The sequence below is a fragment of the Embiotoca jacksoni genome, unplaced genomic scaffold (assembly GCF_022577435.1).
Source record: "Embiotoca jacksoni isolate LCO1_2020_lvr unplaced genomic scaffold, fEmbJac1.0.p SCAF_54, whole genome shotgun sequence".
NCBI lineage: Eukaryota > Metazoa > Chordata > Actinopteri > Embiotocidae > Embiotoca > Embiotoca jacksoni.
In genome coordinates, this window is record NW_027185408.1 from 189,638 (window position 1) to 203,338 (window position 13,701).

At 46.2% G+C, this 13,701-nt stretch overlaps 2 protein-coding genes across 4 annotated transcripts; both read left to right on the top strand.

The window, feature by feature from the left end:
- The first annotated feature begins 731 nt into the window (after positions 1–731).
- LOC138212223 (mitotic checkpoint serine/threonine-protein kinase BUB1-like) lies at positions 732–11,881 on the top strand. Its single transcript, XM_069172528.1, has 5 exons — positions 732–761; positions 861–910; positions 1,021–1,223; positions 11,792–11,837; positions 11,878–11,881. The coding sequence occupies exons 1-5, from the start codon at positions 732–734 to the stop codon at positions 11,879–11,881; spliced, it is 333 nt and encodes a 110-aa protein (XP_069028629.1).
- Positions 11,873–13,348, top strand: LOC138212257 (uncharacterized). 3 transcript variants are annotated; one of them, XR_011179412.1, is made up of 5 exons: positions 11,873–11,934; positions 12,134–12,441; positions 12,523–12,782; positions 12,985–13,095; positions 13,268–13,348. XR_011179412.1 is itself a non-coding variant. In XM_069172562.1 (3 exons), the coding sequence occupies exons 1-3, from the start codon at positions 11,881–11,883 to the stop codon at positions 12,566–12,568; spliced, it is 408 nt and encodes a 135-aa protein (XP_069028663.1). In that variant the 5' UTR covers positions 11,879–11,880; the 3' UTR covers positions 12,569–12,613. The 3 variants fall into 3 exon arrangements, 2 of the variants coding, with proteins under 2 accessions (XP_069028663.1, XP_069028662.1); XM_069172562.1 differs by lacking the exons at positions 12,985–13,095; positions 13,268–13,348 and having other exon boundaries at positions 11,879–11,934; positions 12,523–12,613; XM_069172561.1 differs by lacking the exons at positions 11,873–11,934; positions 12,985–13,095; positions 13,268–13,348 and having other exon boundaries at positions 12,053–12,441; positions 12,523–12,613.
- Positions 13,349–13,701: the final 353 nt, after the last annotated feature.

Sequence of the window (13,701 nt, forward strand, 5' to 3'; positions counted from 1 at the left end):
TCATTCTAGATACAGGAGATCATTCCAGATACAGGAGATCGTTCCTGATACTGGAGATCATTCCAGATACAGGAGATCATTCCTGATACAGGAGATCATTCCAGATACAGGAGATCATTCCTGATACAGGAGATCATTCCAGATACAGGAGATCATTCCAGATACAGGAGATCATTCCAGATACAGGAGATCATTCCTGATACAGGAGATCATTCCAGATACAGGAGATCATTCCTGATACAGGAGATCATTCCAGATACAGGAGATCATTCCTGATACAGGAGATCATTCCTGATACAGGAGATCATTCCAGATACAGGAGATCATTCCTGCCCACTGCAATAAGACTGTACAATAACTCAACTCTGGCAAAATCCATCACACAACAAAAACACTGTTGACTGTGTTTCTTGGTTTGTTGTATATATAATATACATATATACTGTACTGTGTGTATATATATATATATATATATATACATACACATATATGTTGACTGTGTTTCTTGGTTTGTTTGTATATAATATATATAGATAATGTACTGTATATACTGTGCATTTTATATTTTTTTACTGCTATTTACTACTATTCTATTGCTTTTCTATTATTCTATTCTATTCTATTATTTTATTCTATTATTATCTTATTGCTTCTGTATGCTGCTGTAGCGAAAAAATGTCCCCTCTGGGATTAATAAAATAAATACCTACCTACCTACCTTGACCAATCAGATGTCCTCCGACGGACAGGCTCAGAGCGTGGTGGGTGTGCGTCTCCGTGGTAACGGTTTAATAACGCCGCGTTATCCTGTTTTTTTGTTTTTCAAACCTCGCTAACACCCTCTGTGCTCTCTGTCCCAGCCGTCTGTGGAGTGCTCGTTAAAAATGTCTCTGAACAGGACGACCGTGACGTAAGTGGACGGTTTCAGTTTTAGGATCTTTTTTTTAGATTGTATTGTGTTGTTTTTAATTAGTCGACTCAAATAACTCCAGGATGTCTCATCCACGGTCTCCTCCGCAGAGTGTCCCGCTCGGAGACGTCGGGGACGATCCCGTCCGGCCGGAGCTCCGGGGTTCAGAACGTGTCCGAGTACCTGGAGGACGAACTCGTCTGCGAAGGATCCGAACTTTGTTTCGAGGAGGTCCGAGCTCAGAAATACTTCTGTAAACTCCAGGAGAGACGGGAGGAGGAGGAGGAGGAGGAGGAGGAGCGGAGGGAAACCGGTGTGTCAGCGCTTTCTCAATCTACCGTTTAAAAAGAAAAACCTTCATTAAGTGAGATTATGACGTGGTTTTTGGTTTGGGTTGAAGCGGAGAAGGAGCAGAAGGAGCTGAAGGAGCAGAAGGAGCAGAAGGAGCAGAAGGAGGGAGTCCGCAGCCTGACAGGTTTGCTGGAGATAATGAACCAGGATCTGGGGTGTTTCGCTGTTTCAGGACCGGCTGAGTCTCAGGAGGTGAAACTTCAAACTCCTTCAATGCTGCATTAACAGTTAAATATAAAAACTACAACAGAGTAAAAAGTAAAGAGACAATTAAATATTTATTCAATCAAAGGCTGCTTTTAAACATCTGAAACCTGGTATGTCTGGTTCTTCAACATTTAAGCAGGAAACTCATCTCATGAGAAAACATCCTTTTCCTTGTTTTTTTTCAGCTCTGTGCAGCAGAACCAGCCACCAGTGGGAACCCGGATCCTTCCCAGTGTGCGATTCTGTGCTAGGTTATGTTTACAATAATACAACATATATGTATGTCATATCATATTAATTATATATATGTCGTATTATCAACTATTAATCCTAAGGGGTAGACAAAAGGCTGTGGTTGTGAATGAAGGTGTAGACAAAAGGCTGTGTTTGTGAATGAGAGTGAAAGTACTGGGCCAAACCAAAAGGTCACAGGAGGAGGTGGGCAACCTGTGGGGTCACATACTGTTGTTCTTTGAGGCATAAACAGGAACAGACGGCTGTCTGGAGGACTCCAGGATGTGAAGGAAGACAACCACCACCTCCACCAACCAACAAAGGATCCATCAATACACATGACTTTTTGTTTTCAGTACTATAAGAAGACTGGGTCAGGGATAGTCAGGAGGTCAGACTTCGTGAACTGACACATACTCTGTTGTGGTCAGGGAAACATAGTCTGGACCCAGAGCTCTGTAAACTGGTTATTCTGCTGCTGTTAAATAAATATCTTGAAGCCTGACATATTCTCCTGTTGCCTCATTAAAGAATACGCAGGACTGGGGGCTGACACATATTGGTTACTTTAGCAGGAGTCCAAGTCCAACAATTTGGTGACCCCGACGTGATGAGGACAGAGAAGTGAAGGCGGTACAAAGTCTACCAACAGCTGACATCTGGTCAACGGTGACAACAGTGGGCCCACATCTAAGAAGGTAAGCAGGCACCTGTTTTAACGAAGTTCTGCAATTGGATATTGTCAAATTATATTGTTGTCATGATAAATACCTCAATGTCCTAGTAAGCAGCAGAGTAATCAAGTGTGAGACGGGGGTTAGAGGCTCAGCGTCCAAAAAAAGTAGGGGTTAAAGGCCCATGGTAGGGTTTGGAAACCAGAGAGGTTAGAGTCCTCCAAAAAAATCCAAGGGTTGGAGTCCCGTCTACGTTGGAGTCGTAGCAAAGACCCAGGGTTACAGACCTGCCTCCGTTAGAGTCGGAGCGAAAGATCGTTGTATAAGGCGTAAACTTAAAGAGGCCCGGCGATACAACGTGTGTGAGGTCATTAATTTTTCTTATGACGAACTGACCACTGCAGTCTAATGTTGAAGTGAAATTGAAGATTGTTGAAAGCATTTAAATACGGGGAAATGTGGGTGGCTTCCAAGAACTAAGCAAGTTTATAGAGACAGCCAGTCTCGGCAAGTTCTTGTTCTGTGGGGACAAAGGGTGGTGTTGGTGAAGAAGTGAGCGTGAATTAAAAGATTTGTGGTATCTGGGGCGATCCCTAGAGTGAGACCGGACTGAAGTTATTCAGCCTAGAAGCTTGTCTCATTAGATCCACAAATTGACCTAAAGGAGTCATTCACACTCAATCTCCATGTGTGTGTTGAATTATCACTGTGTGGTAGTGTTGAATAAACAGTAAAAAAACAAATTAAAAAAGGAGATGGAAGGTGAATTTGATCAAGAGTGTTTGGAGTATGGGGGCTGTGGCCCAGAAGTGAATATAGGAGAACAGTGGGTTCTCATGAGGATGCAGTTGAGTAGTGGATGTGACAAGGGAGTCAGAAAGAGAGAGATGAGAGAATATGATAAGTTAACTGAAGGAAACAGAAGGATTCCCCTCGGACCAGGACATGATGGTGGTGTGGCCATGGCTGAGTAGAGCAGAAAATAAGACCAGACAAGACATAAAGAAATGTGAAGAAGGTGGTCTTAAGAGGTGGACAGAAAAAAAGGAAGTGGAAAAAGGAAAAGGAAGAGATGCAGGATAGGAGAAGAAGTTTGCATAATATGGCATTAGTAGGCGGAGCCACACAGCAAGTGTGGGAGAGTAAAGGGAAAGAGCAGGTGAAGAAAAGACCAGATGAACAAAATTACTGAGAGAGAAGGATAACATAAACAGAGACAGGATCTCAGTCAGAAATAAAAAAAATTGAAGTAAGCGAAAAATAAAATCAGAACAGAATAAAACTAACGCTGAAAGATCGTGCTAAAACAAACAAAAACTTAGAACAACGGAGACAGACAAATGATTAGAATAATCCAGAATGTAATAATATGTAAATAAAAGAACGGGAACAATTAATAATAGTGATAGTTAAAAATGAAATAATAAAAAAAGATAGAGAAACAATATGGTTAAGGAAGCCAATTAAAAAAAAAGAGAAACAAACAAATATGGGTTAAAGATGGAAGAAAATACACGAATAAACAAGAATAACCTAAGATAAGTGATAGCATAGAGATAACAGAGGAAAAAGCAACAGGAGGAGGAGCTGAGACAGACACAGGCTCAGCTTTTGAAACTCCAATTAGATGACGCCAGATGCAAAAGCTACTGATAAGTAAAAAGGACACAAAACAATGGGGAGAGTAAAGGAGAAAATTAGGTTAGAGACAGCAAAATCTGCATCACAGCCCTGTGAGAGCCCTAAGGTGGGAAAATCAAACAAACCCACAGTAAAAACGAGAGATATTATAAGATGCAAAGATCACGGACAGATTGAGAGGGTTTGGGTGGTAGCCAGAGAGGGAAGCAGGAGGACTCTGCCAGTGCAGAGGAAGATGAAACTCTGGGACAACACAGTCAAGACACCCTGAGAGCAAAGGAGGCAATACAGCAGACCAGCACCATGTCTGCACCGCAAGAAGTGGACAGAGAGAGTGAGGACAGAGACAAACAGTCCTCCTCGGAGCAACCACCAGCAACAGGCATCAAAATAGAAAAAGAAAAGACACTGAAATCATGACAAGAGGCAGTAAAACACCGAGACGGATCCGGTGGCACAAGTACGGGCACGGACAACCTGGGTGTCAGAAACAGTTGGCTGACCTCGACAGACTCCACCGACTCCAACTCCTTTCATACCTGTCAGGTGATCACTGATAGGAGACGCTAACAACAGAATACTACAGAGGATCAAAGGGGGCGGTGATGTGGAAACATGCGTTAAACAATCAAATAGGAAGTCTGATGAACAAGCAATTCAACTTCTGAAACAGAACCTGTCTCAGAAGAATAGTTGATTGATTGGATAAGATAAAGTAAAATAAACCAACTTAAAATAATATGAGATTAGTTAGAGATGAGTTAATAGAAAAGATAGACCGAAGTTAATAGATCAAAGTTAAGGATAAGATAGATCAAAGAAAATAAGAGAATACTGAGATTTAAGACGTAAAAGTTAAAGTTTAAAGAGGCCCAAAGACAGTGTAGTATAGGAGAGCGCTAGTCACACCAGAAGTAGAAGGGCGGATTAGAATAAGTCGATAAATAATAATAGAACATTAGGACCACAACATAAAATAAATAAAAGAAAAGGTAATGAGCAAAAGACTAGGAGGAACCTAACTGCCACCTTAATCTGGACCACACAGGCTGAAATGGCGTTTATATCACTCAAAACCGCTCTTAGCACTGCTTCTGATCTGGCTGTCTCTGACTACAAAGATCCATTCTATCTGGATGTTTCTGAAACAGCCCAGACAGCAAATGATGTGCTGTTTCAGAAAAAGGGGGTGACAGGAAGGTGTTGATGTATGTAAGTGTGACACTAGATGCTACAGAGAACAGACACCCACCATGCACAAGACATGCAGCAGGAGTGGTGAACATTTTGTAGAAAACAGCACACATAGTCATGCAACATCAACTGATAGTACTCACCACACACAGTCGTGGTATATGTGAACTCCACAGCGTTCACCATGTCATCACTAAGACAGACCAGGCTGGACAAAACACTGACATCACCACACATCACATACACACATGAAGACATAAACATGGCAGACAACATGGGAGAAGGGGAGCTGCATGTATGTGAGGAAAGAGTGCAGAAAGATGTCAGGGTGAGAGAGAGCTTGCAGAACACTCCTTTCCCTGATGTTGATGAAACCCTGTTCACAGATGGGTGTTGTTACAGACACCCAACGGAAGGACTGAAAGCAGCCCTAGCGGTGGTCAGGAGAACACAGGAAGGATTTCAGGAAGTGGTAGCAGAGCCAGTAGTTGGAAAAGAGTCAGCTCAGATAGCAGAACTACAGGCCATGATTAAAGCATTAGAATGGGCAGAAGGGAAAGTTGTAAACATCTACACAGACTCAGCATATGTAGTGGGTGCTGTTCATATAGAGCTGAGACAATGGATCAGAGCAGGATTCCTGACTGCAGACAAGACACCCATCAGACATGAAGCAGACATGAAGAGACTGGTGGAGGCACGAATGAAGCTAAAAGCTGTGGCTATCATGAAGTGTAAAGGACACGACAAAACAGACACCTGGATTGCAATGAGCAATGATCAAGCTGACCAGGCTGCCAAGAGAACGGCAGGATATGGAGCTGAGTACGTTATGTTGTAAACTGACAGGACAATACAGGACATGCTGCCACAGTGTGATGTAGACATGATAAGAAAGGAGCAGACAAAGGCCTCTCCATGGGACACCAGTGTATGGCAGGACAGAGGAGCCACAGAACAGGATGGATTGTGGAGAGCCCCGGATGGTAGACTAGTTCTGCCACCAGGCCTGGTACAGAGGACATTACAGGAAGCACATGGTCTCACTCACTGTGGACAGAAACAGATGCAGAGACATCTGACCCATTGGTGGCATCTATTTCTACCGGCTATGATCGAAAACCACGTGAGAGAATGTAGTGTGTGTATGGTATACAATGTAAAGGCGACCATTAAGCCTCACCAAGGACAGTGTCCCCTGCCACAGCTCCCAGGGCAGGACATTATCATTGATTACACCGACATGATTGACAGAGTGGGAGGACACAGGTACCTCCTGGTAGCCGTGGATGCATACACTGGCTGGCCAGAGGCAATACCTGCTAAAAAAGAGGATGCAAAAAACAGTGATCCAATTCTTGATAAATCACTACATACCCGTGCATGGGTTTCCTCGTCACATCCGTTCAGATAACGGCTCCCATTTCAAAAATAAAGACTTACAAGAAGTAGAAAAACATTTGGGCCTAAAACACGCATTTGGCCCGGTCTACCACCCTCAGTCACAGGGGAGGGTAGAAAGAATGAATCAGACACTGAAAAGTAAAATCAGTAAAGTATGTGCTCAAACCAAGCTGTCCTGGGTGGAGGCTCCACCAGTAGCATTGATGGCAGTGCACAGCTCTGTGAATTCTACCACAGGGTTCACCCCTTTTGAACTGTGGACTGGACAGCAGTTTCCAGGTCCTGGTGCAGGAAACCCGGTGATGATTGAAACAAGTTCCTGGATGAAATATAAGCCATCCTATGATCAACTAACAGCTTTGGTGTCAGGTTTCTCTACACAGGTGACGGAGACCAAAGAGGTGATCTGAGCAGTTGTCGGCGACCTCGCTGATGACGGTGCAGAATAGGATGGCGTTGGACACGCTGCTGGCTGAAAAAGGGGGTGTGTGCCACATGTTCGGGGATCAGTGCTGTACTTATATTGCACACAGCTCCTGATGGGTCAGTCATGAAAGCCTTAGAAGGTCTGAACATTATTTCCCAAGAAATGCATGAGATGTCAGGGATTGCTAATCCTCTGGATGATTGGTTAGGAAACTGGTTTGGGAAATGGAAGAATGTGGTTTCGGTATTCCTCTCGATTTTAGGGATGTTGTGTGCTTTTGCATTGTGTGGCTGTTGTTGTGTTCCCTGCATTAGGTCATTGTGCAGCCGCATTATCGTGGCCACTGTGGAGAAGACGGGCAACCCTCCTCCCTACCAGATGTCCTTGCTCCTGGAAGGGGAGCTGGCCTTGATGGACAGGGAGGAGGATGATGAGGACAATGTTGTGTAGGATTTGTTTGTATGCACTCGTGTCTCTTTTGCATTGATTTGTGTTCTCTTTCTTCCTTACAGTTGTTGGTCTCCTCTGGGAGACCAAAAGGGGGAATTGTGCGATTCTGTGCTGGGTTCTGTTTACAATAATACAACATATATGTATGCCATATCATATTAATTATATATAGGTCATATTATCAACTATATATCCTAAGGGGTAGACGAAAGGCTGTGGTTGTGAATGAAGGTGTAGACCAGGGGTGGCCAACCAGTCAGAGACTAAGAGCCACATTTTTTACTGTGTTACCGCAAAGAGCCACATCATACACATGGGCACACATGAACATCACCCCATCCCTTCCTCTTACACACACACCTCTGCTCAGCCAAATTTATTGTGTGACATTATCATGTCACACACCAACATGATAATGACAGAAATGGACTCCTACAGTACTCAGACCACAGGCCAGTCATTTTCAACAATGAACATTGTGTGCACTGTCTCACACACACAAACTCTCAGTTCAACAAAGTCCACAAACAAAAACATAATAATTTATAATAGCGTTTTTCACTTACTATGCATGTTGCTTAGTGCGACTTCTGGCATTCCTTGCCTTGAACAATCCTCTTCAAATCTGGCTTGTATTCTGTTGTTGCCACTCGAAGTAATTCTTTCTCATGGGTGTCAGTCAGAACAGATCGATGCTTTGATTTCACGTGTTTCAGGGTAGAAAACACAGACTCGCAGACGTATGTTGACCCAAACATTGACAGTATCTTAAGCGCAGCCCGTTTGACATTGGGGTATTTTTCCATTGGCACACTTTTCCAGAACTCAATGGTCCCTTCCCTTAAAGCAGGTTTCAGTTGGTCCTCCTCACAAAGATCGATCATCTCCAACTCAGCCGCGGCCTCATCTGTGACTAGCGGGGCTTTCAAACAGTCCGTCTCCGCATTAAATGGGTCGACGAGGAACGTAATCTGTGGCCTTTTCAGTTGTAGATCACGGAACCGGATGACAAAGCTTTCGTGCAGGTTTTCAATCAGTGTTGCATATCTGGCTCTTTGCTTCTTCAGGGCGGCGCTGGTGACTTGCCCGCTGGCTTTTAGCAGAGTGGGAAAATGCGTTAAATCTCCCTTTTGAATATGCGCCTTGAACAGCTTCAGTTTGTTGACAAACGCAAACACACTTTGCAGCAGGTCAGGCAGCATTTTTAACTTACCCTGCAGGGTCAGGTTCAGTCTGTCCAAGTGACACAGCATGTCGACCAAAAAGGCCAGATCCATAATCCACTCGACGTCCGAGAGCTCGGGATAGTCCTTGTCCTTCTCTTCCATGAACAGTTTCACGGCATCCAAAAGCTCAAAGAAGCGAGCGAGCACCTTGCCTTTGGACAGCCACCTCACAGTGCAGTGCAGCGGCAGGTCACCTGGAAGTCCTTGGTCCAGCTCAGCGATGAGATTCTTGAATTGCCTGTGGTTAAGCGCATGTGTGCGGATGTAGTTGACGATTTCCATCACAGGCTTCATGACGTTGTCTAAATTCAATGATTTAGACACGAGTTGCTCCCTGTGGATGATGCAGTGGAAATTCCAAAACTCGGGAAATGTTTGGTCAGCTTTGCACAGCCCCACAAGTCCGTTCACAGATCCGATCATGGCCGGCGCTCCATCCGTGGCTACTGCAGTTAGCTTCGGTATGGGCAGATTTGCTTTCGCAAATGCAGCCATCATTGTTTCTTTCACATCTATGCCACGGGTTCTGTCTTTTAATGGCACAACATCAAGGAGTCCTTCTTTGATCACACAATCTTTTGACACAGACCGTGCAAATATTGCCAGCTGAGGCTTGTCTTGTATGTCACAACTCTCATCCAATGCGACACTAAAATACTCACATGCTTGAAGGTCAGAGTGCAGCTGTGATTCAATAGCCGTGTTAATGTCCGATATCCTGTGTTCAACAGTGTGGCGGGACAGTTGGACATCTGATACCATTCGTTTTAGTTTGTCGTTTTCAGGAGACAAGATTTCAACAACGTCACTGAGGCATTTTTTAACGAACTCCCCTTCATTAAATGGCTTTTTAGCCCGTGCAATGTTCCAAGCCAGTTGATACGATGCAAGCGTGACAGTCTCTGAGTGCTTCGTCATTTTTTGGAAAAACTGTACCTGCTTTTCTGCCTGACTTTTCAAAGTGTCCAACTTGTGCTTGTGAAGTTCAGTCCCTTTTGGAAATCCCTGGTCGATGTTAGCATGGAGTGAGCTGAAGTGGCGCTGAAGATTTGAAGCTTTGAAATGCGCTAATGACGTCTGACATATCAGGCAGAATGGCTCGCCATGACGTTCAACAAAAAAATATAAACTTTCCCACTCTGTTAAAAACGTCCTGTGTTCATCTTCATCTTTTCGTTTAGCTGTGCATTTTTTTCCTGCCATTTTGAGAGCGAAATTGACACTAATTGTTTACTCCAATGGGTTTGCCCCTCCTGCTTTGCGGAATTTCACCTCATGCGCGTTTGACGAAAATACCATATTGAACTCAAGCGAAGCGAACACGCACAAAAAAAAAAACACAAACACAAATGTTGATATGAACGTAAAAGAGCCGCATGAAACCAGGCAAAGAGCCGCACGCGGCTCGGGAGCCGCGGGTTGGCCACCACTGGTGTAGACGAAAGGTGGTGAATGAAGGTGTAGACAACAGGGTGTGGTTGTGAATGTGTGAATGAGAGTGAGAGTACTGTGCCAAACCAAAAGGTCACAGGAGGAGGTGGGCAACCTGTGGGGTCACATACTGTTGTTCTTTGAGGCATAAACAGGAACAGACGGCTGTCGTGAGGACTCCAGGATGTGAAGGAAGACAACCACCACCTCCACCAACCAACAAAGGATCCATCAACACACATGACTTTTTGTTTTCAGTACTATAAGAAGACTGGGTCAGGGATAGTCAGGAGGTCAGACTTCGTGAACTGACACATACTTTGTTGCGGTCAGGGAAACATAGTCTGGACCCAGAGCTCTGTAAACTGGTAATTCTGCTGCTGTTAAATAAATATCTTGAAGCCTGACATATTCTCCTGTTGCCTCATTAAAGAACACGCAGGACTGGAGGCTGACACATATTGGCTTTGTACTAGCATGAGCCCAAGTCCAACAATTTCTCCAGTGCATTCAACACCATCCAACCACTGCTGCTGAGTGAGAAGCTGCGGGTGGTGGGGGTGGACACGTCCACCGTCTCCTGGATCAATGACTACCTGACAGGCAGACCACAGTTTGTCCGTCTGGGCAGTGTGCTGTCTGATACGGTGGTCAGTGATACTGGAGCTCCTCAGGGAACTGTTCTGTCTCCTTCCTGTTCACCTTATACACAACTGACTTCCAGAACAACTCAGAGTCAAGACATCTGCAGAAGTTCTCTGATGACTCTGCAGTGGTAGGATGTATAAGGGATGGACGGGAGGAGGAGTACAGGGCAGTAGTGGAGGACTTTGTGGAGTGGGTGGGAAGGAATCACCTGCTCCTGAACGTGGTCAAGACCAGAGAGATGGTGGTCGACTTCAGGAGGAAGACGACGGCTCCACAACCGCTGAGAGTTCTGGGAGAGGAGGTGGACATGGTTGAGGAGTACAAGTACCTGGGTGTCTCCATGACAACAGACTGAACTGGAAGACCAACATCAATGCTGTCTACAAGAAGGTGATGAGTCGACTCTTTTTCTTGAGGAAACTTCGATCCTTCAATGTGTGCAGCGAGATGTGCGTCTCCGTGGTAACGGTTTAATAACGCAGCGTTATCCTGTGTTTTTGTTTTTTAAACCTCGCTAACACCCTCTATGCTCTCTGTCCCAGCCGTCTGTGGAGTGCCCGTTAAAAATGTCTCTGAACAGGACGACCGTGACGTAAGTGGACGGTTTCAGTTTTAGGATCTTTTTTTTAGATTGTATTGTGTTGTTTTTAATTAGTTGACTCAAATAACTCCAGGATGTCTCATCCACGGTCTCCTCCGCAGAGTGTCCCGCTCGGAGACGTCGGGGACGATCCCGTCCGGCCGGAGCTCCGGGGTTCAGAACGTGTCCGAGTACCTGGAGGACGAACTCGTCTGCGAAGGATCCGAACTTTGTTTCGAGGAGGTCCGAGCTCAGAAATACTTCCGTAAACTCCAGGAGACGGGAGGAGGGGGAGGAGGAGGAGGAGGAGGAGCGGAGGGAAACAGGTGAGTCAGCGCTTTCTCAATCTACCGTTTAAAAAAGAAAAACCTTCATTAAGTGAGATTATGATGTGGTTTTTGGTTTGGCTTGAAGCGGAGAAGGAGCAGAAGGAGCAGAAGGAGCAGAGGGAGCAGAAGGAGCAGAAGGAGGGAGTCCGCAGCCTGACAGGTTTGCTGGAGATAATGAACCAGGATCTGGGGTGTTTCGCTGTTTCAGGACCGGCTGAGTCTCAGGAGGTGAAACTTCAAACTCCTTCAATGCTGCATTAACAGTTAAATATAAAAACTACAACAGAGTAAAAAGTAAAGAGACAATTAAATATTTATTCAATCAAAGGCTGCTTTTAAACATCTGAAACCTGGTATGTCTGGTTCTTCAACATTTAAGCAGGAAACTCATCTCATGAGAAAACATCCTTTTCCTTGTTTTTTTCAGCTCTGTGCAGCAGAACCAGCCACCAGTGGGAACCCGGATCCTTCCCAGCATGCCTCTGGGTGTCCCCGACCCTCCGACCGCCTGAGCAGCAGGAACTCTCTGGGCCTGAGGTTGCACACCGAGCCGGCCTTCATCCACGAGGCCGCCGAACCTCCTCCTCCTCCTCCTCCTCAGCAGACAGACGCTCTGCGCTCTGAGATTTCCCATCATGCCTCTGTGCCGGCAGATGCGGAGCCGCCGCTCCACGAACCCGCCGATGTTCCCCACCAGGACGCCGGAGAACCGGAGGAGGCCGACGGCACGCAGCAGTGAGTCGAGTCCTCCTGCAGCGCGTCGGCCATCTGAGAATCTTTTCTTTCTTCATCTTGTTTTTGTTTTTTGTTTCTCAGAGACGTCGGTGAACCGCCAGCAGAGCAGAAACTGGACGGGAAGTAAACCGCCCGTTCACCAGCAAGCTCCTCCCCCTTTCTGTCCCTCTCAGTTTCCTGTGACCGTCCCCACACCTCCCTCTCTCTCTCTGCGTCTCCCTCAGTGTCTCCCGGCGGGACGTCCGACCTGTCTCACGTCACTCCCAACACCTCCCTGGGCTTCGTTCAGGCCACGCCCTCCAGGGTGCCGTCGCCCACCGTCAACAGGAGGGAGGCGCTGGGTGAGCACAACCGTCGGATGGGGAGGGGGGAGGAGGTGAAACTCAGGTAAAACTCCTCAGATTACATCTCAGTGTTGCTATGGAAACGTAAATAGAGCTAACCCTACTTTTACTGTGAATTCACCGCAGCTCTCCGAGCGCACCGTTTCTAGTTGACGTAGTTTGTCCGGCGCCATCGAACCGTCTCCGTGTCGTCTCTCAGGTGTGATCACGGACACGTTCGCGGCCCCGACGTTCCTCCGAGACCCGTTCGGCGACGCCTCGGCGCTCCACGCCGCCGAGCGGGAGTTGGACGCCGGCGGCCCGACGAACGGTAAATACGCAGCGAACTGTGTTTGTTTGCATGAAGAACATTTCTACAAGTGGAATCTGTCACCTGTGTTGAACATCAACTTCTGAACTATTAAATATGATTATTATTGTCAGTATTCACCTCAACTGAAGCCAGTTTCCTGCTGACCTTCATCCTCCTTTATGATTGACAGGAGGCCCCTCCTCGTGCATCAGCCCCCCTCCGCTGCCCCGTTCACCATCTTCCAGGACAACAACCACAAACAAAACGGAAGGTAAACAAAACAACAACTCAATCACGTGTTTTGGTCAGACTGACTTGTAGTCAGTGGAGCTCCGTTTCCACGGCAACACACGGGGTTTGACTAAGAAGTGGAAAACAAAAGCAGGTGTTTCTTTCCCGCTGCTAATGCTAACGTTAGCTCGTCGCTGCTCGTGACACCGACAGGCCGCCGCGCGCACGAGCCTCCAACCCGCCCGGAGGCTAACCGTGTCCGGGGAACGTTTCGAGGAAATGTCCGCAGTAGCCGGGCGTCGTTACACATCCGGTGCACATTAGACAGATCTCCGGCCGTCTGTTTGACCGTCCGTCCGTCGACGCGGGCCCGTTTTCTTTTTCAAAATGCCG